This window comes from Marmota monax, unplaced genomic scaffold (assembly GCF_021218885.2).
Source record: "Marmota monax isolate L192 unplaced genomic scaffold, Marmota_monax_Labrador192_F-V1.1 WCK01_AAM20220418_F8-fsc00007, whole genome shotgun sequence".
In the NCBI taxonomy this organism is placed as follows: domain Eukaryota; kingdom Metazoa; phylum Chordata; class Mammalia; order Rodentia; family Sciuridae; genus Marmota; species Marmota monax.
In genome coordinates this window covers 31378719-31400690 of record NW_026692781.1, presented here as the reverse complement: position 1 = coordinate 31400690, position 21972 = coordinate 31378719, and the positions used below count along the sequence as shown (strand labels likewise).

At 46.1% G+C, this 21972-nt stretch overlaps 1 protein-coding gene across 2 annotated transcripts in view; it reads left to right on the top strand.

Moving 5' to 3' along the window:
* Nucleotides 1-10112: 10112 nt before the first annotated feature.
* The window catches only part of Satb2 (SATB homeobox 2), a 175270-nt gene continuing 163410 nt past the window's right edge, over nt 10113-21972 (top strand). Inside the window, exons 1-2 of one of the 2 annotated variants that reach the window (XM_058580352.1) lie at nt 10113-10218; nt 14646-14873. In XM_058580352.1, the coding sequence (XP_058436335.1) occupies nt 14705-14873 (169 nt within the window). In that variant the 5' untranslated portion in view covers nt 10113-10218; nt 14646-14704. Of the gene's footprint in view, nt 10219-13137; nt 13337-14645; nt 14874-21972 lie in introns of those variants that run through there. The other variant, XM_046447569.2, reaches the window with a different exon arrangement.

Here is a 21972-nt window from a genome sequence, read left to right as displayed (position 1 = left end):
AGTCACACGCCCACTAATATGTGGGCAGGAAAAAATGACAGAAAATAACGGGGGGGGGGGGGGAGTTGATCCGCCACCAGACTTCTTGATTTCCTCTGTAGGTAGGCGGAGGGCAGTTCCGGACCCAGTGCAAGGTGCAATGGGTATCACCTGACCTGTGTGTCCCACTTCAGTCGTGATTCCCGTGATACAAGCAGAAGTTCTCCGGCCTCAGCTCAGCCTAGGGCTTCTGTGCTGCACCTGGTTTTCCACAGCTGAGACAGGGCCTAATCAAAGGGTGGTTCAACTAGCAGATCAAGCTCCCAGGGGATCTGGCAGGAGACAAACTCCTCCAGAGTCGCTGGTCACTTCCTGGGGATCTTTGGACAAGTGCTGCGACCCGTGAGTGGAAAAGTCGCTTCAACCGCCTATCCGGTATGGGTCTGTCGTGGGGCAAGGGCGCCACGGAAGACTATAAAGATCGTCTCGAGCCACCCACACTTTATTGCCAGACTGGGCTGAGCCTGAGCGCGGAAAGCTGGCTTCCTCCCAGCCTCATTCTCTTGGTTCTCACAGCCCAGGTGGCAGGCCAGGTCCTGAGGGCGTGGGAGAGCTAGGAGTAATGGAAGAAGAAATTTGTCTCCTCCTCCTCCTCCTCCTCCTCCTCCTCCTCCTCCTCCTCCTCCTCCTCCTCCTCCTCCCAGAATACACCAAGTATTTAGCAGTTGGATTGTTACAGAAAGAGTTTCTAACTTACCCCCTGATTTTTCTTGAAGGTAATGCACAATGCCCCCCAACACAAACACATATCTCTCTCTAACCCCCTTTCCTCTCACTTTCTCAGAAAATGAGAAATAAGCGTGAAAGGTCACAAAATCCAGTGTATGTTGCAGAGTAGCAAGTTAAATGCCTGGGGAAGGGGTTTCCTAAAAAGTGTTTCTGAAGTTGCTGATATGCCTGTTGCAAAGGAGCTCGACTGGTTGGCAAGTAAGATGCGGAGCCCGGGCGCTCAGGCTGTGTGCCCCGCACGCATGGGCACCGTCTGGCCTCTGGGTCCCTGGGCACCTAAGCTCTCCAAGCTCTCCCAGGCGTCAGGATAAGGCTGCTGAGAAAGCAGAAGAGTTAGATAAATGATTTCGCTCCTTTAGTCTACCCGCTCTCGCCACCACTATTCTTTTCTTTTCTTTTTCTTTTAGTAGACGGTTTGTAGTGGGCAGGTACTCCATAGCTGTAATGTCGGAGTGGAAAGCTGTCCCTCTCTATTGGATTTAGGATCCGCCCAAGGAAAGGGGAGGCGGAAGAAGGTCAAAGGGGCATCCGCTTCTTTGCAACAGAACGCAGTTTACTTCCCTCAGACCGATGGGTGAAGGGGGGAAGAACTCGGAGCAGAAGGTTCCCTGGGATGGCTCTTTGAGCTGGTAATTCTGCGACTGGATCGAGAGCTGGTGACTGACTCCCTGTGATGGCTACCAGGCCGGGCAGCGCCTTTTCCGGTTATCAAGACGATTAACCTCAGGGTGTTGCCTGGAGCGAGATCTCTCTTGCGTGTTCAGACTCCCTCTCTCCACAGATTAGGGGACGTTCCTTTTTAAAGGTGGACCCGAGGCTGGTGGCCCGGACCCTTCTTTGCCTTCATGAGGCCTTTCCTTAGGGAGATGCAAGGGAACAAGGGCGCACGCAGATCTGTCCCTTTTCTCCGCCCACCTTGCAGAATTTAGTCCTCTGTGGTCCCCTGGGTCGCCTCCCCCCGCCCCAACCACTTGTCTGAAACTTACCAGATTCCAACCTTAAGGCAGGAAAAAAAGTGTTTCATATACAAACCGATCAGGGTATTTGCAGATAATTGCGAATGTCAAATGCTTGGGCGTGATGACAAAGTGCAGAGATTGCCAGGGCCAGAGCTTGGCCTGAGGGGCGGGGGCTGCTGGCGGGGCTCCCTGGCCATCTCATGCCTGCCCAAAGGCGGGCCTGGGGAGGGGGGCAGTGGTTGGCAGCTGCCACAGTCCATTTATATAGGACGGCTGGTTCTTTGACCCTTCCACTGTGGAGCTGACTCATTCAAGTCCACCGGGAAGCACCTCTCAGGTAGGCGGTGCCAGGGTGGACACAGTACCAGAACAGCTCCCGCAACCCACTTCCAGCCGCAAGCAAGAAGTACTCACCAGCGAGTTTCCTGGGCCTCGGCTGGATGACTAGTCCCAAAGCAAAGGCTAAAGCCGGACTGTTGTTCCCCACCCCTTGTGGCCTGACACAAGGGTGGGGGAGGGGGAATCACAGCCCACTTTGGGACAAACAGCTGCACCCTTCCAAAACTAGTGTTGTTCTTCCACAGAAATAAAAACGCATGTTAAAAAGCAAAGACAGACTCAACCCTCCCGCCCCAATCATCCTAACCCCGGTTGCGAGATCATTCGGGCGGCCCCGGAGCTGAAATAAACTCAGCTCGCCAGAGCTTACCCTACCAAGGTCTCAACAACTGCAAAGGCGACTGTTCCCTGCATATTTCGGGACAACTCCTCTGAGACACCCCCACACCCACCCCTCTGCTCAGGGCACGCTCAGAATGTTTCAAGCGCTTTGAAATATGGAGGTTACTCTTGTTGGATACCAAATCTGCTGACAATCAATCATAGATGATACCATGAAGCGGGTCTGTGACTTTCAGGGAGTGGCAAGGGCAAGATCGCTGGCCAGGGATAGGGGTGGAGGTTGGAGTTAGAGGGGCCCTCAGAGAAGTCTAGGCGAGTACACCTCATACTGATTATAACCAGAACCGCAGTCACTATGGGCTTTGGTCCCCAGGTCCTGGGTCCTAGGTCTACGTTTTGGGGAAGGAGAGCACTGAGAGAACTTGAACTGACCCTTTTCTTTCTGAAGGCCAAAGAATGTGACAGCGGTATTTCCCAAAACTCAGTGGCGGGTCGGGGTGGGGGCGGGTGGGGGGAGGGTTGGAGGAAGGATGGACCAGTGCGCGCTCCGGAGCAATAGGGCTGCAGAGAGAGGAAATGTCCAGGAGAACACACAGGGACATTCGTCTCGTGTCCCTCTTCCCCGCCCTTGGTCCCCTTGGCCTTCCATTGAGTGATTTAAGTTAGGGAGTTCCTAAAAAGCCCTTTAAGTTTTACACACCAGTCGTCTGAGGTTTTCAATGATGACAAATTAGAAAAACTCCCGGGCTGCAGCCGAGCACCTAAGAAAGTTGGGGGGGAGGGGAGGCTGCTGGATGCTCAACTTGGGTAAAGACTCTCCTCCCCCTCCGCCTCCACCCAAACTGTGGGGTTGAGACGAGGGGAGGGCGCGGGGCAAAGGCCTCAGGCTGGAGACAGCTCTAGCTATGCGAAAGCCGGATCCGCAGAAGTCCAGCGCCCAGATCCTGAGCGCTACCAAGAGCGCTCAGGGCTTCCAGCCGGTTGCGCGCTTACCAGGAAGGCCTCTGTGGCCGGAAGACCCGGCTTGACGATCCCTGGAACCCGCAGGACTCCCAGTCCTGCAGGAAATTCGTCCAGGTCCAGTGAGACCAGTGTAGGACAACTGCGCTTGCCCTCAGTCTGGGCGACTAAGCAGCGCCGCCGCATTTATAAGATGTGATTCTATTTGACTTTCCAAATCAAAGTGCATTGATTGGGGCCCAAAGAGTTCACGGCACATAACTGTCTTAATTAAACCTGCTATAAACAGACAAATCACTTCTTGCTCTTGCTCAAAGCTTGGGGAGATGGTAGAAGAGCTAGCAGAAACCAGGCTTGGGGAATGCTCTTAAGAAAAGGAAGGGGGTGGGTGGAGCGCAAATGAGGCAAAGACAGAAAAAGAATAAAATAGGGGTTTCCACATCCTCCGAAACACTGAACTGAAACCAAAATCTGGGATGGCAGGAAGGTAGTGAGGGACAACCTGGGTTCCCAGAGCGGCCATGTGTAATCGAAGCCCAGGGGTCAGGGACCTGGAATGGAAAGGTAGGGGGCCAGTGAGACCTCAGGTTGGCTGGGAGGCTGAGATGCTTATCCCTGACACTCTGTTACTCCGCTGGGCCCTGCACTTGCGTCCTTAATACTTTCATCTTTCCCTACCACTTCCTCAAACTCTTGCGGACATTGGGAGGACACCCCTTCCTTTCGCATGGCCAGCTTGGGGACAAAAGACCCCGGTTGAGAGTTCGCTGACCACATGTACTGTGGTGGATGCTGGGAATTAGAATATGGCAACAAGTGAGGATGATGTGTGATCATAGGAGCCAGGTAAGGAGCGGATGAAAAGGAAAGCTGTCTTTCAGTAACCCTCTGACAAAGCAGGAAACGGGGTATAAACCCCATTATAGCTCAAGATCTGCTCCCATAGCTAAGTATCAAGGTGAGATGAGTGGCGAACTTAAGAAGAGAGAGGAAGATCAGGCATTTTGGTGTTCCCTCCGCTGGATGACGGAAGAGGAGAGATTAGAGAGGAGACAACACTGGGAAGGGTCAGAAAGATACCTCTTTCTTCCTGAATTGTGAAAAGGGCTAGGTTTATCTCTAAATAATTCTACTCTAAAAGTTATCTGGCAGACTTTGGGTCTCACACCTAAAATGAGGTCAACAAAGGAAAAATTCATCAATTTCCTAGCTTTGAATGAAAGCTAGGAGATTTTCTCCAAAACATGGAAACATGGGAGATATAAGTAAACAGGTTGGGGTGTGTTCCTAGTAACTTCAGAATCCAGCATTTTCCTCCCCTCTTGACTTGCAAACTTGAACTACCAGTTCTTTTCATTGAACAGCATTTGACCCTAATAATAATGCAATTCAGAAATTCTCTTCTTTCGTTAGGCTGACAATAATAAGCACTATTTCCGTTGTATTTGGTAAAGAATTTAAGTTCAGGTAAATTTTAGCATAACACATTCCAACAAGTCCTCTTAATGGGCATCTTTAACTTCTGTACAACAAAATGAAATATATATATGTAAAACTATGATCCCTGTGGTTGGAGAAAAACATGCTTAGATTGTTTTTAGATTTCAGAGATGTTTTGTAGAGGTGCCAACAACTCCGGGGATAGTAACAAATGAGCTATTTGCAGTATTGATCATAAAAAGTATTTTATATTTTTAAGTTGGGGCTAGGTTCCCAGGTGGAAAAATTCTTTACTATTAACAACATGCTTAAAAAAGATTAGAAAATAAAAATAAATGGAGAATGTATTATAGTATAGAAGTTTTCACTGAAAACAACAGAGATCACTACAATGCATGAGTCAGAATGTAGTAAAAGTTAATTAAAATGCAAACTATTAAGGAAACACTTTCTATCACATCAAATGAGAAAATCTTTAGAACCGTATCATAGTATATTTGTCTTGTGATACTTGAATTGTCAAATTTTTTCTTGTCTGAAATAATAACAGTTCACCTTTTAAAACTCTTTGCTCACATAGTGACAATGATGATTGTTCTCCAGGCAAAAGACTTTTGAAACAACTTTCATATTCACACTCACACTCGCACACCTCACACAAACGTGCTTACAGTTGCAAGTTTTTGAAACTGGGTGGGGGAGAGAGGGAGAGAGAGAGAGAGAGAGAGAGAGAGAGAGAGAGAGAGAGAGAGAGAGAGAGAGAGAGAGACTGACTCACTCGAGCTTAGGTAACCAACAAACCCAATTACTAGGCTTTATTGATACTAAAAGGAAAAGTTCCCCTCATAAAATTTCTCTGAGCTTATTAGTTATTTAAATCAGCTTTGAGGCTGGACGAGCAACGCCGTAGGCACCTTCTGTTAGCTACTGGAGGTGAGCAGCCAGTGTGGGCTCCCGGACCCACCACCCCTCGCTAGGTATTGGGCACTCGGGCGAAGGCAAACACAGCGAGCCGAGGTGAGCCACTTGGCAGGGGTGTCGGGCCTGGCAAACTTGGAGAAAGCGCCGCATCATCTAGGGTAGGACATCGGGTATTAGACTTTAGAAATGAACAGATCACAACCAATAATAAGGGTATGGGCGAGCAGGCCAAAAGGCTGCTTAGTGTCAGAACTCAGCCCTCCCGCAGCGCTGCTTCACTGTGGGCGCTGTTGGGTACCCGCCCCTGCGACCCGGGAGCCGCTCAAGGTTCCTGGGCTTGCTCCTATTTTATGTAGGGCTGGGAGCTTTGTAATTGAGTAGGCACTAGGTGAATTTACACCTTTCTGGGTCGTTGTCCCTTTCAGTAGCTGACAGTCCCACTGTGTGTGTGTGCGTGTGTGTGTGTGTGTGTGTACACGCGCGCGCGCGCGAAGGGGGTGGAGTGGGGTAAATAGGAAAACGAATTTATTTAAAATAAAAAGCCCCAACCTACCCAGTGAAGTCCTCTAAGCTCGACATGGGGGCTCCCAAGTCCTGACTTGGCTCCAGGACAGCGCGAGGTGATGCCCAGCTCCGTCGGGCTTGGCCGCAGGGCGGGGAGGGAAAGCACAGCTGGTTGGGAAGGAACTGTGTCCAGGGACATCGCGGTCACGGCCACCTGGACCTTAGCCCGGATGTCAAGCCTTGGTGGACTGAGAGGGTGTCTGAGGGGCTTCATGCGACCGAAAGAACCAAGAGCGCTCCAGCCAGGGAAGCCCTCTAAGTTCCCCGTCACTCCCGATGACTTTGGATCGCTTGATAGACCGATTACCCTCCTCTTCCTCCGTCCCAGTAAGTGCCCGGGGACGCTGGGTCCAGCAGCAGGCTTTCTTGACCTCTCAGGAGCAGTTCAAGACCCGCGCGGGCCCAGATCTGCAATGCACTCAGAAAACTGCTCTGGTTTGGTTCTCCTCGGACCAGCTGCCGGAGCTGGCCGGCTGCTGCTAGGGGTGGGCGCGGAATTCGCGATGCAGGCCTGGTTGCGAGTTTGGGGTGCGGCTGGAGTGCCGTGGCTTGGACTTTCCAGGTGTACTTTTATTAAAAGGGGTTGGGACAAGCTGAAGGTTATGATGTTTTGCAAGCGCCCTGGCGTTTTTTTGTGTAGAATGGTGGGAAGTTGCCCAGGTCCGGGGACCGCCCATCCCCCCCGTCGCATCCTTAACTCCCGGACTGTAGGCGAAGAGGAAGGGCTAGCTCCAGGACGCAGCCTGCAGAGCCAGCGCCGCAGGTTTCGGCCATAGCCCACGCGGTGGCGCTGTCGGAAGAGGACGCTTAGATTCCCGGCCGAGACCCCGGCAGTGACCCGGTCTCGAAGGTGGAGGGACCTTAACAACTAGCCGAGGCCTCGGGGTTCTTCGCCGCCACCTAGGGCCCAAGTCCCTCTGGTATTTCCCAGAGGAAAACGCACCGGGTAGCTAGCACTGCCCCAGCCGCTGCAGCCCCGAGGTGGGGGCGGGGAGGTAGCGGCGGCTCTTTTGGCTTTTCTTCCCCCTTTGCCTTGTTATCTCTCGGTCGTTTACTGTCGATTTCTACACATAAACTAGATTAGCAGGACAGTCATTTTCTCGCTGCGCTGCTGCAGAAGGAGCGCCTATTAAGATCCACCTATTAAGTTCTTGATCCTGGAAAACAATGAAGGGAACCCGAGCGCCCCCCCCCCCATCCAGGGTGGGCGTTACCATGTATCACCAGGGTAGTGACCGGAGCCTGAAGGCCCTCTGCCTTCCCAGGCCTCCCAGCCAGGGCGGCTGACGGGACATCCAAATCTTCCACCCAACGACTTCCCCGTATCTAAAACTTGTCTTCTGGTTATCCTCTCTTGGGGCAGGCAGAGCCCACATCCAACGATCCTCTCCTATGCTTGAGACCTCAGAGCAGAAAACTTGTCCTCATCTCAGATAGTTCCTGGGTGGACCAACGCGCCTTCCTTGCCCTGTCCGTGGACTCTGCTCTGTCGGTTCCCCCATACCTCCAACTCTCCTCCCCTGGACCACTGGGGTGCTAGGCTCCCCACCTAATTCGGTCTAGTTGCCCACTACCCAATTAGTCCTCTTCCCGGGTGCATCTCTGTCCAGGCCGCAGGGGCATGTTCTTTTGTGGACAGGAGGAGGACCTCCGCCGCCCCAGCTTAGGCTGCCCGACGGCTTCCTCACTGCTCCGCCCCCGCCCGGGCCGCTAGAGCCGCTGGAGCAGCCAGGAGTCATTTATCTTTGCCTGGTGCGGGTTGACTTGTCTGGTCGATGCCAACGAAGAAGGCAAGCGGATAGCGAAGTAAGTGTCCCCCGCCCCTGGGCTCCGGTCAGTCCCCAGAGCAGTCTGGGAAAGGGCTGGAGCCCATCCTGGTCAACTTGCCCTTCAAGGCGCGTTCCCCTCGGTGTTCTGGCCCCCAGCCCTTGTCCTCTTGGTGCATTGGATTTCCAGTCTAAACTCTGCGCGGGTATGCTGTCCGGAAAGTGTTGGTCGCCTAACTCTCTCCACAGACAGTACGCGGCGGCAATTGGCTTTAGAGCTGGCGTGGGCTTCGTTTGAAAGAAATGATTCTCTCCCGCCCTCCTCCCGCCCCCAGAAGGACAAGCTCAGGGGAAGAGGCAGGCCCTTTTTGGTTCCTAGAAGCCGTCGTCGAAGGCTTTCGACGCTGGCAGAATCTCTTGGAGTTGTTTCTCTCGGTGGAAGGAGAACACAGCATAACTTTCGGGTGCTTGGAGGGCCTCTTTGCCTGAGTGACCAAGTTCGAAAGCTGGGGATGAATGTTGGGCCTTCAGAGGCTGGGATAGCTCAGCGGAGAGCTGAAGACCCGCACAGGGCCCTCTGCATCCTATGCTCAGCCTGTCGGGCCTAGGCGGCCAAGAGCCGGCATCTAAGAAGGAAGGTTGACCTGGGTGGAAAGCCCGCACTGTAACAACCTCAGTGTAGATAAAGAGCAATCAAATAATGTCATTAAAAGTGCAGTCCAAGAGAGAAAGGAAAGGAAAGGCTGGATGAGAGAGAGAGAGAGCAAAAGGGAGAGAAGATGGAAAGAAGAAAAACCATGCACATTTAATCCCAGCATATAAAGATTCGTTGATTTCTAAAATAACATATCTCAGTGTGATTATGAAAGACTGGCGACCTTTGACTAACCAACTGACCTAAGGGGGAATTAAAAGGGGGCGGGGGATGACGGAAAAGTCGGAGCAGATTCCCTACAAAAATGTCAGTGAAAAGCAAACAGGGATAAAAATATCTCCCAAAGATGAACTTCATGTTTTGAATACTAAGCAACATGCAAAAGTGAGTTTTGGGTAGAGATATTAAAAAAAAAAAAAAAGACAAACATAATAATTCTCTCTCTCTCTCTTTTTTTTTTGGAGTGTGATTTTGTTTAAGGTTTGGAAATAAACCATGTAGAGGAATAAAACCGAAACCAAGCAAAATTTTGAATAATCATTGAATTTATTTATTGTTCTAAAAAGCAGAAAACCCTAGTGAAAAATAAAAAGTGTTATTTAAAATATGTCTTCTTAGAGAAATTAAACATGCTGGAAATAACTGCTTACTTTAGTTGAAATAAGGTCAATACAAAAATTGTGCAGAAGAAAGCATATGTAATTTGAAACAGAAAAGGCCTTTATTAGGGACAAAACTGAAGGGGAAAAAAAACCTCAGACCCGGCATACATCGCAAAACTCCCTAGATTTCCTTTTTTAAAATCGAAAGAAATTTGTAAAACATGTTACTAAATATAACTCTACAAACATTCAAAATACATTTCTGGTAATAATTCATCGAATTTCACAGTTTCCTCTATGTTAAATGCATTTTCATTTATTTTTTAAATGTAATTTTAAGCAATTTTTTTTTGCCCAAAATGATAGATTTCTTTTTCACTATAAAAAATGGACAAGAACAATCAATTAGTTTACTAGGGTTCAGAATGTAGCCATGATGTATATTTAATTGTACTTAATTGTGTAGTTTATTTAAATAACCCTTCTTGGGGGTTTAATAATTTAGAATCAATAGTTCCCTTCATAACATAATAAAATATTTACACTTTATAAAATATTAACTGATTAACAATACGGCCGTGTTGTTTATAAGAGTGTAACTAAAGTCCCCGTAATCTTGCTGTTGACACAAGCTTGTGAGGTTAGTGAAGTGATCCTTAGCGAAATGTAAATGAAGATCTTCAGACAGTGGTGTTTATAAAATAGCTCATTAATGACTTAGGATCGAATCTTTCCAACCATTCGCATCATCAGATATAATAATAGTGACGAATCAGACAGAAAAGATCCTGGCTAAACGATTTGCATTTTTTCCCCCCAGAAGTACTCAAGTCCTAATATCATCAATTCTTCAGAGTTCCTGGACATTGATCCGGAGGTGGATTCCGCAGTTCCAACAGCAGGTAAGGAAGGAAACGGCGTCACTATCATTGTTAAGATATTAGTAAGAAATAACGCCTTTCCCCATTTTGGAAACCAGATAAGTTTGACAGTGGTAGTTAGTTTTTGCAACACCCCCTTCTCATTTCGACACGATATAAGATTTTTTAAAAAGTTTGCTGATCAAACTTACAGTTTGTTTCTTTGCTGCCAAAAATCTTTTAGCTACCATCACGGGTTGATTAACTTGAACCACTTTGCTCTCACCGACTTCGAATTCTGCATTTTCTCTGACTCTTTTGACTGGGGGTGGGGGTGGGGAGGATGGAGTTTGGGGAGGGGGGACAGGGAAAAGAAAAGAGATGCCTAAAACTCCCTGGGCTCAGGCTCCCCTAATGTTTGCTTTCATTCTCATCTGGGGTCGGATCGCCACTCGGGTCGCCTCTTGCTTCTTTGGAACTTGGTGGGAGGCTCCTGGGTGCAGAATTCACTGGGATTTAGCACCCAGACTCAGGCTGGGGACAGGTTTCGTTTCTGGGACCCTTTTTCTTCTAGAGCCCCTCAAACATCGCCTCCTAGACTTTGAACGCACCACCCATCGTCAGTAGGGAGAGTTTGTGCCGCGACTGGACAGCGGCCTGGTCCGAGGCATAATCGGCGGACGCAGCGTTCAGCTGTCCCTTCCCAAGTCCCGAATTTCCATAATTGCCCCCGAGCGCGTTTCCCGAAACAGAATTTAGTTTGGCCCTCTGGCGCCGCCGTACAGTCAGCGCTTCTTAAGGGGGACTTGCGGCTCGAGCAACTAGCTGTGGGAGAGTCCTTGGGGTCCTGGGGATTAGGAGGGGACAGTCAAAGTGTGAAGGAGAGACAAGAGGCGCAGCCAGCTAAAGGGGCTTTTCTGGCTTCAAGACCTCCTGAGACGTGTTCACATTTTCTCCCCCAAGGTCCCAGCGTCTAGTGTCCACCGACGCCCCAGGCGTCTCGCGGGGGCTAGGGCCCCTGCCCACGTGCTTTTTCTTAAGGAAGTCCCGCGTCCAAGCGGGACGTCAGGGACAAAAGCGCGGCCCAGAGTCCAGCCTGTTCGGCTAGTGCCCGCTCCACCTTAAATGTGCAGCACGACTGGAGCCCGGCAGCCGGCGGCCGCGGCCGCGGGAGTCGGCAAAAGTTTGTGCCTCTGTTACGCCTTCGCGGACCTGCTAGGGAAGCTCCTGCGCGGCCTCTCTCTAGGCAGGGAGGCTGGGTTCTCACCGCACACCCCTCCTGAGCTCGAAGCTCAGGGCCCGAACAGCTTGGGGTCTCCAAGAGCCCCAGTCCCGCAGCCCGAGGACAGGCAGCCCCACTGCAGTTGCAGTCGTCGCTTCACGGCCTCCAGGCGGCCTGAGCTGCGCAGCTCGCGGTGTCGCCGACGCTGCGAGCGCTCCAGGGATGCCATCCAGGGATGCACCCCGCCCTGCGCCCACGATGCAACCCCCTCTTCTGTGCCACCCACAGCCTGGCAGGCGGTGGCCTTGCTCCTGCCATTCGGGACACCCGGGCTATTGTTCTGGACCCACGGCCGTGCCACCTCTGAGGGAGAAGCGGCCTTCCCTGAGCGCGCGGAGGCACGGAGCGCAGCGGGCCCGGACCGTCGGCTCTGCGCGGAGGGGGAGCTCACAGGCACCGGGAAAAGTTGCTCGGAGGGGCGGAGGCGGTGGGTGGTGGGCGGAGGCGGTGGGTGGGGGAGGCGATCGCCCTCCTATCTCCAAAGTCGAAAGTACTCCGCGCAGTTAACAGAGCCGGGAGCCGAGGCAGCTGCTGCCGCCTCTTACGCATCGGTCTGCGCCTCTGTGCCGGGAGACTGGGCATCCAGCGTCCGCCTGGTCGCCTCCGCCTCCGCGCGGGGACCAGTGCGCCTAGGGGCTGGGCGAGGCGGCCGCGCCCTGGACCCGCCACAAGGAGGAGGACTAGACCCCGGGCCCTGGCGCCCGCCAGCACTCAGACGCACCCACCCGCCGGCTAAGCCCTCGCCTCGCGCCGCAATCGGTCCTCTGCCTTCGCTTCTCCGCCGCCCCGCGCACGAGGTCCTTGCCACCCTGCTCCCACCGCCGACTCTCTCCTTCCTCCTCCTTTCCTCCCTGCCTTTCACCCACCCCCTCTCCTGTCCCTCTGCCTCCTACGCAGCCCTGCCGCCGTTGGGTCGCCTTGCTCACAGCGATTGATTGATTGATGTTTAATTTCCTGCCAGGCGGGGCCCCCCTCCCCTCGCAACCTCCCCAGCCCTCCTCCCCGCCCCCCACTCCCCTCCTCCATTGCGGTGGACCAGTCTGGCTTGGGTTTAGATCCGTCCCCCCCATTCTCATCCCGAAATAACCCAGAGACTTCCCCTACCCCCACCCCAAATTATTATTTTGAAGGCGCTAGATCTGGGGACGGAAAGGGGGAGGGGGAGAAATCGGAAACCGAGGACAACCCAAAAGGACTCACTTTGCCTGATGACTCAACGCAACTAATAATCATCTCCCTCTCAGTGTGTCTCTCTCTGCGGCTTGTCAGTGAGTCCGGCTCTGGCTGCTGGCAGAGGCGGCCGAGAGGGGAGAGGCTGGAGGTGACAGCTTGGGCGGCAGCCGCATTTTCTTCTGCGTGCCGTCCCGGGTCCCTGCGCCTTCTCGGCTTTTGGTGGTGGCACCGGCCCCACGGCTCTGGCCGCGCCTCCTCGCGAGCTAGGGGCACTGCGAACCCGCCGCCTTTGCCGCTGCCGCCTCCGGCGGCTTCCAGTTCTCAGCCCTTTCTCTCCAGAATCGGTCTACTTCCCGAAGGTGTGAAAGGCTCTTTCAGCCTCCTCTCTTCCCCCCTCCTCCGCCGTCCCCTCCCCCGCTCGCTCGGGTGCCCCTTTGGAGGAGTCCTCCTTTCCCTCTCCCCCTCCCCCTCCCCCCCCCCCCCCCAATCATCATCATAACAACCATCTCCGCACCAGAAGAAGACACCCTGACCCAGGACCTTAAACGTTAGGACCCGGGGAAGAGGAAAAGGAAAGGAGTAAAGAGAAAGGAAGACTAGGAGAACACTGCAAAGAAAAGCACCAGAAACTTTCCACCCTGGATTCTCTACTTTTGCTCCATGGACAGAGCCCCAGCCAGCCAAGTTTCAGACAGACCGTGAGCAGTAAGTACGCAGTGCGAGGGCTCCCGCGCGGTGCTCGGGAGTTCGGGGAAGCCCGGGGCTGGCTAAGTTCTTTCCTTGCCGTTCTCACTCCTCTGGACAGAGATGCCAGGAAGTGCCGTGGAACCCTCAGCCGCAACCCTTTCTCTCCCTCTTTGCATCTCTTACATCCTTCTTTTCCTCCTTCTCTTTGCCACCCCCACCTTGTCTCCTTGACCCGCGGCGACGCGGCCTCTCCCGCGGCCAACGCGCCCGCGAGGATTCCCATCGCTCTGTGTTGTGCCGGGTTTCTGCTTCTCCCGGGTGTCAGCGACAGTGCGAGCGTTGTTTCATCAGGTGTTTCTCCTCCTTTCTTGCCCCCACCCCACCCCAATTCAGGGGTGCCGAGACCTGCGACTTCTGTAAGGAGTGCGCTGACCGCCAAAGGACCCAGAGAAAACTTTCTGAAGTGATTTTAAAATTGGAGTTGATAAAGGCTGCTCCTGCACCTAAGGATGTACATGATTTTTGCTCTGGTGTTTTATGCTGAAGAGCTTTATAAAAGCATTTAGGATCAGATGAAGATAAGAACGCTCCAAAATATTAACGATTGTAGTCTCCGCTTTTGTGATGGAGGTTATTCTTATAAATACCTCCGAGTGTTTTGGGATGCGTATTAATATGGAGTTAGGGTTAATATTATGCAGAGTGTTTGTGTCTCTGTGTGTCTCTCTTTCTGTGTGTGTGTGTGTGTGTGAGAGAGAGAGAGAGAGAGGAGAGAAAAAGAAAATATGCTCCGTAAAGGTACAAAGTGAGTATTCAAGTGTCCTTTTTACCTGGCCTTTGACCATTTTTAACATATTTACCAAGGATTCATTTGGTTATGGACTTGGGTACACCCCCGCTCTGTCCAGGAGTGGGTGAACCCCCTTTTTTTAAAGTTGTCTTCTTCTGCAACCCTGACCCCCAGACGGCGAGGCTGTGGTACCTCGGAACGGTTTATACCAACCCTGCCCTAATGAATGGTCCATTCCTAGGCGTCCATGGGCTCCTAGGCGTCTAGGGGCGCCTAATCTAGCCGCTCCATCGAGGGCTAACTCTTAGTGAAGCCCCGACTGGGCAGGGTCGCAGCACCCCAAGCTCTGGGCTTCTTTTGGGCCGCCCAGGGTAAGGTTGGACTTGCTTCCAGCCTTGGGCCCCTCGGGCGGCGTGGGAGGAAGTTTGTGTGGCTGTGGTGCAGCGCTCTGCCACTGGCCTGAACGTCTATCACGTGTGTGAGCGGTTTTCCCTCTTTTTTTCCCTCCCCCTTCCCTCCCCTCCGCCCCCTCCCTAGGTCCCTGCGCGTTTTATTGCGACCTGCCGGTGGGAACTTTGTCTCCGAATCGGAGCAGCATGGAGCGGCGGAGCGAGAGCCCGTGTCTGCGGGACAGCCCCGACCGGCGGAGCGGCAGCCCCGACGTCAAGGGGCCTCCCCCGGTGAAGGTGGCCCGACTGGAGCAGAACGGCAGCCCCATGGGAGCCCGCGGGAGGCCCAACGGCGCAGTGGCCAAGGCCGTGGGAGGTAACAGCCTGGAGCAGGGAGGCGCGCGCAGCCCGCGGCCCAGTGATAATGGCCCGGGTGTCAGGGTTCAGGTTGATTAGGCGCTGTTTCGGTGTAGGATTACAGGAAGTCAATTCCAGGTTGCCAAATAATGCCCTAGTCGCCTCTCTGCAACTGGTAGCTTCATCTCGAGTTAAAACAAGAAAGTGGTTTACCCAGAGGGTGGCATTTTTTGGGCACTTTGCCACTGTGTGCTGAGGTGTTGGCAGGTTTATGTCACAGCCAGCTAACTGTTTCTAGAATTTCCTAGAGAGCTTTTTAGTGATTTAATTCTTTTGCCTTGCCTCAGACTATCTGTTGGAGGGACGAAGTTTAGGTGCGATGGCTTTGATGGGATAGTTGTTAATGCTCAGGCTAGTAAAGAAACAAGCTTTGGTGTTACTTTGTAGTTATGACAGTGCTTTAAGATGAATGAGTGGGCAACTGGGGCTATATCCTACCTAATTTCAAGTGAGAAATAAAGAATCACCATGGATCTATCAGGCCCTTAGAAGCTTTAATGCTACTGTAGTCTGTAAAGTTTAGACGCAGGCATTTGTAATTTTATTATGAATTAAAGAACAGAGGAAAATAGCAAGGTAACATTGTTAGCCACCTGCTATTTCCTCTCCCAATAATTTAATATTATTTAAAGAAAGTCTTTTGTTGTTTTTACTACTTAAACAGCTACTTTCTTTAAAAGTGATTGGTAAAAGTAATCTGATAAAATAAAACTAAATTTAAACATTAAAATATTTTGGAGGGTTTATATGCCAGTTGCTTAGTTGTCTTTTATATATAAAATGCACTGTTCTACATGGTACATTTTTGTGCATTTGGGTTTGGGATAATATGACTTTAAATATTTTACATCTAGGTTTTTCCACCTAATATTTCAACAGTATCTTATTTAATATAATTCTTGGTTATTGGGCGGCCTAAAACAATACAAAACCCTGGCAAAACTGAGTGATAAGCTGCCACCACCATGTTCTTCGTGTCCCTGATGTGTGTCTTGAAGTAAGATACTTAGGTTGAAATGTCCATTCCCTTTTAGAGAGTTAAAAGCATACATTTTATAAAGTGACATTTTAAAAACTTATTTTGATATTTATTTGTGGTAGATGTTCAGCATGGTTTGTCTTAATTCTTTATACTAATCACGTCCCTTGAGAAGCATTCATTCTCCCAATTTTCAAAGTTTTAAAAAAATATATTAGGTTCTAGAGAGTGCCTTATAGATCTTCCCTTTTGGAGCTGTGAAAATATACTTTTAATGAAGCAGAAAAAAACTTGGTAGTTTTGTGATCCACTTTTCAAGAGTGGAGTTTTATTATTGTGTTGTCCTGAGGCTGGAGCCACAATCTTAGTCTTTTCATATAAATCATTCATATGCATATAATGAACAAAAATATATAATGAATATGGTAGAACTAAATGCAAGATGGTAAGTGCTGATTTTGTTTGAAAAATTTTCGGAAATTCTTGAAGGCAGTATATTCTGAAAGTGCCCCGTCTGTGTAAAAATCTTTGGACTTAAAATTTCAGTGTTTGTGAAACCTAGCAGAATTCACTAAATACAAAGAAGTCTGTCAACATTTTAAAATGTAATTATTACCAATTGTGCGTCCATAAATTAAGGTTGCTTTTCCCCCTTTTATATCATATTTGACTGTGAAAGAAACTGCCTCTTTTTACTGACCAGAGGTAACTTTGGTGTTAAATAGTGACTGCTTTTCAAATTTTTTGAAACTATCATTTATATTAGACCAGATATTGTGAATCTGATACAAACTAAAATTTTTGTCTTCATGAAAAATAATAACATTTGTTTCAATAAGCTGCTTTAGTCACCTTTTCTGAGGTTTTAACATAATTTAGTAATATTGAAGGTTCCCAAACTGAAAATAAACATTTACTTATTTAGTCTTAGTTCGTACAATTTGTAATACTTATTAGTAAACTGATTAGAATAGTTTACATGTGGAAGATTTTTAAAGGATTTTTTAAAACAAGATTTTAAAAGAAAGCTTTTATTCTATGTAGTATTGAAAGAGATTAATTTAGACAACTTTAAAATATGATAACTTAGAATATAAAATTTTGATAGTACAAAGCTTTCTCATTGAATGTTAATAATTATTTTGTGGGTTTAAGTTTATATAGTTTCCAAATGTACATTAAGATGTTAATAATTTAATTTCTTTGTAACTTTTAATCATCTATATAGACTGGAGTAAAGCCAATCCTTTTTAAAAATGCACATTCTAAATTTTAAAAACTGTTTAAATAAATTCCTAGTTAGAGGTACTTTCTAATTGAAAGTCTTTCTTTAATGTGGGGTAAATATGAAATAGATTTAATTTCTACCACTCTACATCCTTTTGTTTAAAATTTTTAATAAGCAATATAATAAGCATGGATAACTATAAAATATTTATAACTCTTCATCATTTATTATCATTTTCAGATATATTTCAGTCTTATCTATGTCATAAAATGGGTATAAAATGTTTTAAGAACAGAGCTCAAAATTTGATAGCTCATATGTGTTAATCTTTAGTGTTCTTCTTTTTAAAAAACTCTCCCCATACAAATAGGAGAAATCATTAAGTTAATTGGCTGCTAGATAAAATAGCAATTTATCTTACCATTTTTAATAAGCAGTGAGATAGATAAATGTTTTTAAATACATTGGTTGCAATGGTAAATTATGTTGCTATTATTCAAATTTTTTAGGAAAAGAAAAGGGAGTTTTTAAAATTTTTAATGAGAACCAAATATTTATTATAAAAAGGGGGAACATGATTTTAGTGCTTGGATTTTACTGGTAAAGGTGGTAGACACTCTACCACAGTCACCAAGGTTGTGTTTTAAAAGGAAACTTAAAGTTAGTGCATTGTTTACAATGTGGTTAGCTTCAGAAGGCTCTATCAGAAACTAGATCAGTTTTGCTTTGTCTTTCTAACACTTACTAGGATGTTTTGCTCTTATTTTAAGCTGTGTTTTAAAGCATGTATGTAGTAAAATGTAAGTGCTCAGATGTGAATGACATTCAGCTTTTATAGAAGGTCCTCAGGAAAAAAAAAAAAAGGCTTATATCTCTTTAAAAAACATATGAAGGCTGGGAGAATGTTTAGAGCAGGCAAGAGCACCGTGGTGTTGACAGCTTTATATCCCTGCTGGGTAACATTCACTTACTAGAATTGGCGTCCCCTCTCAGCTAGTAATTCACTCCATAAGGAATTTGAAAAAGGATGATTAATGGTGGGGAAATTTATATTTGTGAAATTGTTGATTAAAACTTGTAGATCTGTTTGAAGGTTGAGAAAAAGATGAGATTATTAAGGATAATGAAAGTAAGAATCAGATGATCCTTTTTTACTGCATTAGCATAAGTTATCTCCAGTGCTTTGCTGCATGGAATGCTTCAGCCATACAACCTGCAGCCCAGGATGAAAGTGAAGCCAATCAAGTTTCCAGAGGAAACCAGGCATTCTGCCTCCCTCTTGGATTGCTGGAAGGTGCTGGCCAGTTGTGCTTTAATATCGATAAATTATTTGCTTCATTCATTGTTAACACAAGCATTTTCGCTTTTTAATGTTTGGCTTAAAGAAGAACTTTCAGACAGCTTTATTTAAACTGAATGAACAGTGCTTGAATAGACCAGATGGTGTATTTGCTGATAGGAGGCATTAAACATCAGAAATCTTTTTGTTATTTTTCATTTTCCTATGAATTTTTATGATTTTTGGAGGTGTAAATGTTCTAGATTTTAGGGAAAATATTTAAACATTGGGAATATCTTGTAGAGATATCTGCTTTTTTGAAAAACAATTGCTTATTTTTGAAAAATAATTTGTTTTTAAAAAATAACAATTTAACGTTATCAAAGAACTGCAGGTTGAAGTTATCTGATCACTAGACCTGATCTGCTTGCTACCAGGCAGCCCTTTCAAGAACTTAACTGTCTTGTTACAAGGGGAAAAAAATCATTATGCATTATACATTGAGGTGTTCAAATAGGGGAGCAAATGTGATCAAGATTGTCAGGCAGGGCCTCATTTAGAGCTGAACATTGTCTACAACATCAGTTAGTTTAATTGTCTACATGTGGAACATTTTCTTTTAGATTAAGAGTGAAGAAGCATAGTTCAAGTCAGGTGTAGACACCATGTTAACAATAATAGACATTTTGCTCTTTGAAAGAACTGCAGATACAAGAGTGCAAACATTTCTATATTGAAATGTATGAAATACTTAAGGATTTATAAATATAATTGTCAACATGGGAAAGATGGAGAAAACTCCATTTCCAAAGATGAACACCATAATGTTTGTAGGAAGGACTCATAATTGCTTCAGAAGAGAAAAGACTGTAGTTACCTCTCCTGACCCTTTTTTTTATTATTATTTTTTTTAAGGTTTAAGTTCTTTTAAATAGAGTGAACTTAGACTTTGGGGTCATCCAACAATCTAGCATTTCTTCTGTAGTTTTGCTGAGGTAGAAAAATAGCCCTTCTCTAAAGTGTTTTTAGTCCTTGGCCTGTTATTAAAATAAAGATATACTTGGTTAAAAAAATATATGCAATGGAACATACACATTAAACAGAACATAGGGTATCCGCCCCTCCAAGTCCTGAGCATAATTTGGTGTTTCAAGTAATTTTGGAAGCCTTATGTTCCATCAGCAGAAACCCACTGACCATTATATATTCAAGATCATCTGCAGTGAAATGTGTGTGTGTGTATGTGTGGTATGTGTTGGAACTACATAGATGTCCCTTAAGGCATCTGTTTTTTAACCCCTTCAGAAAATAAGCAGAATCATCTTTTTTTCGGGGAGTTGTAACTAGCAGAATCAGTCTGTATAGATATCCTGTATTCATTCTTTTTTCCTTAAAAATTTTTTTTTCCCATCTGTCTCTGTAGGGAAGGAAAGCAGACTAATTATCATTTATTAGATATCTAAGAATATGAATTTGAGTCATTTTAAGAATAAGTAAATCAGTTTTATTCCAGGTAAGACTGGTAATTATTTGGTATAGCTGGCATGATGGCAAGCAGTGAAACTTGGCGGTTCTACTTTGATAATTTAAAACCCCTATGTTTCTTTTCTTTTGAAAAAAAGCATTAAGTATTGGAACAAATTATATGCATATATTTAAAAAGACATGTTACATTAAAGGGGTTAGACGAGTACCAAATTGTATTATACTCTTGGATTATTTTTGTTGTTGTTGTTTCTGTTGAGGTAAAATGACATAATATCTCACCATTAAAAAAGTTTCTTTCAACTAATAACCCCACATTTTATGCATAAACTATTTACATAGTTTGTTTCATTTCAGGAAGTCAAATTTCATCCTACATAACATGGGAATCAACAAAAAAATCTTTATATTTTTCACCTAATAAGTAGGCTGTTTCAAAACCCATACAACTAATGTATAGTTACGTAGTAATTTTTACTATCTTCCTTACATGAATGCTGAGATACAATGGCATTTTGGAACATATTTAAAGATAGAGCATTTGACAAAAGTTGTATGTGTAACAGTTTGTCAGTGAAAAGTGACAAGTGGGAAATGACAAATGAAATGTTGGCATCATCACTCTTTATTTTGATAAAAATGTCTCAATTTGCAGTGATATAATACTGTTTCATATTATTTCATGAGTTGTGTGTGAGATGCATAAGGAGAATTTAGATTTTGTGAACGGAAAATTAGCAGCCCAAACTCTCTTTTCAGAAGCTTTGGCAGCAAGTTCCCCTTTCCCCCTACTCCCCAAGAATAAGAACAGCAGTGAAATGTTGGATCTAACCCATCAATTTTAACTCATTATTTTATGGGAAAAAAAAAGGAAATAACTGAAAATGGTTTCAAGTAGGAGACCTTTATGCTTAGCTCAAAAAATGAAGAAGAGAGTTTGCCTTTTAGTTTTCTTCTTTTCTTCATAGCAATTTGAAAATGAGTGATTTCCCTCTGCTGACTTTGATTGTATAGGTCTTTTCTCACTTGGAATCACTACTGCTCTCTAGCATTAATTTCGGGTGCCAGTAAGGAGAGCTGTGAATTCCTTTTATTTTAAAGTGTAGTAGAGATTTTGAAAATGTCTCTGTGTTAAAAATGGATCTTTATATACAAAGGATTCATCATCCTACTTCTTAAAGATAATGTGATAGATATTTCAAAGTCAAAGTAGACACCCTGAGTGGAATTGAGGTATGAGTTAAAACAACAGTCATTTGAGGACTCTCTCTCTCTCTCACACACACACACACACACACACACACACACACACACACACACCACACAAAAACAACCCACAGATGTAGCTCCTTTAGTATACCATTTTTCTATTTTCTGAAGTCACATTGCTTCCTTTATTGTTACTGATCAACCAAACATTTATTTTCTTTCTTAACATGGAAACAAGCCCATAGGCATGGCAGGCTATAGTGTTTCTGTAAAAATGTTTCATGATGGAGTTTTCAAAATAATAGAACTCTATATAATTTTTTCAATTAGCAGAATTGTTTTGCTGTTTAATAGCAAATGATTTAAAAATTGTGGTAAAATCAGTATAATTAAATGGCAGTGAAAGACATAGAAGTTTGCCTTCTACAACTTGTGTCTTTTGCTTTTTATTTGCAAAGTTTTACTTAATTCCAGATTTAAAGAAAACTGGATAGAAAGACATAATATGCATAAATGTGCTTTTAGGTATGTAATTATGGCAATTAGATTTATGGTATGATTTTCCCCCCTTTTTAATTGATGCTTTAACTTTAAAACTTAAAGAAAAAGTGTAGTGGATGTTATAGTTACTAGTTTGACAAATGCCTAAAGTGCAGAAAAATGCATTAATAGAAATTTTAAGAATTTGAAGCTTGCAGTAAAGTTATCAGCAAGCCATATTAGTCTATAGCAAACATATTTGTTATCTGTGGTTATGACTCATTAGGATAGTAAGATCCTCTGGGGAAATATATTTCAGTTTAGTAGTTTCTGATATTATTTGCTAGTATAGGAGACAAATTTAGTTCTGTCCCTAACTAGTTCCCTTATTATTGAAA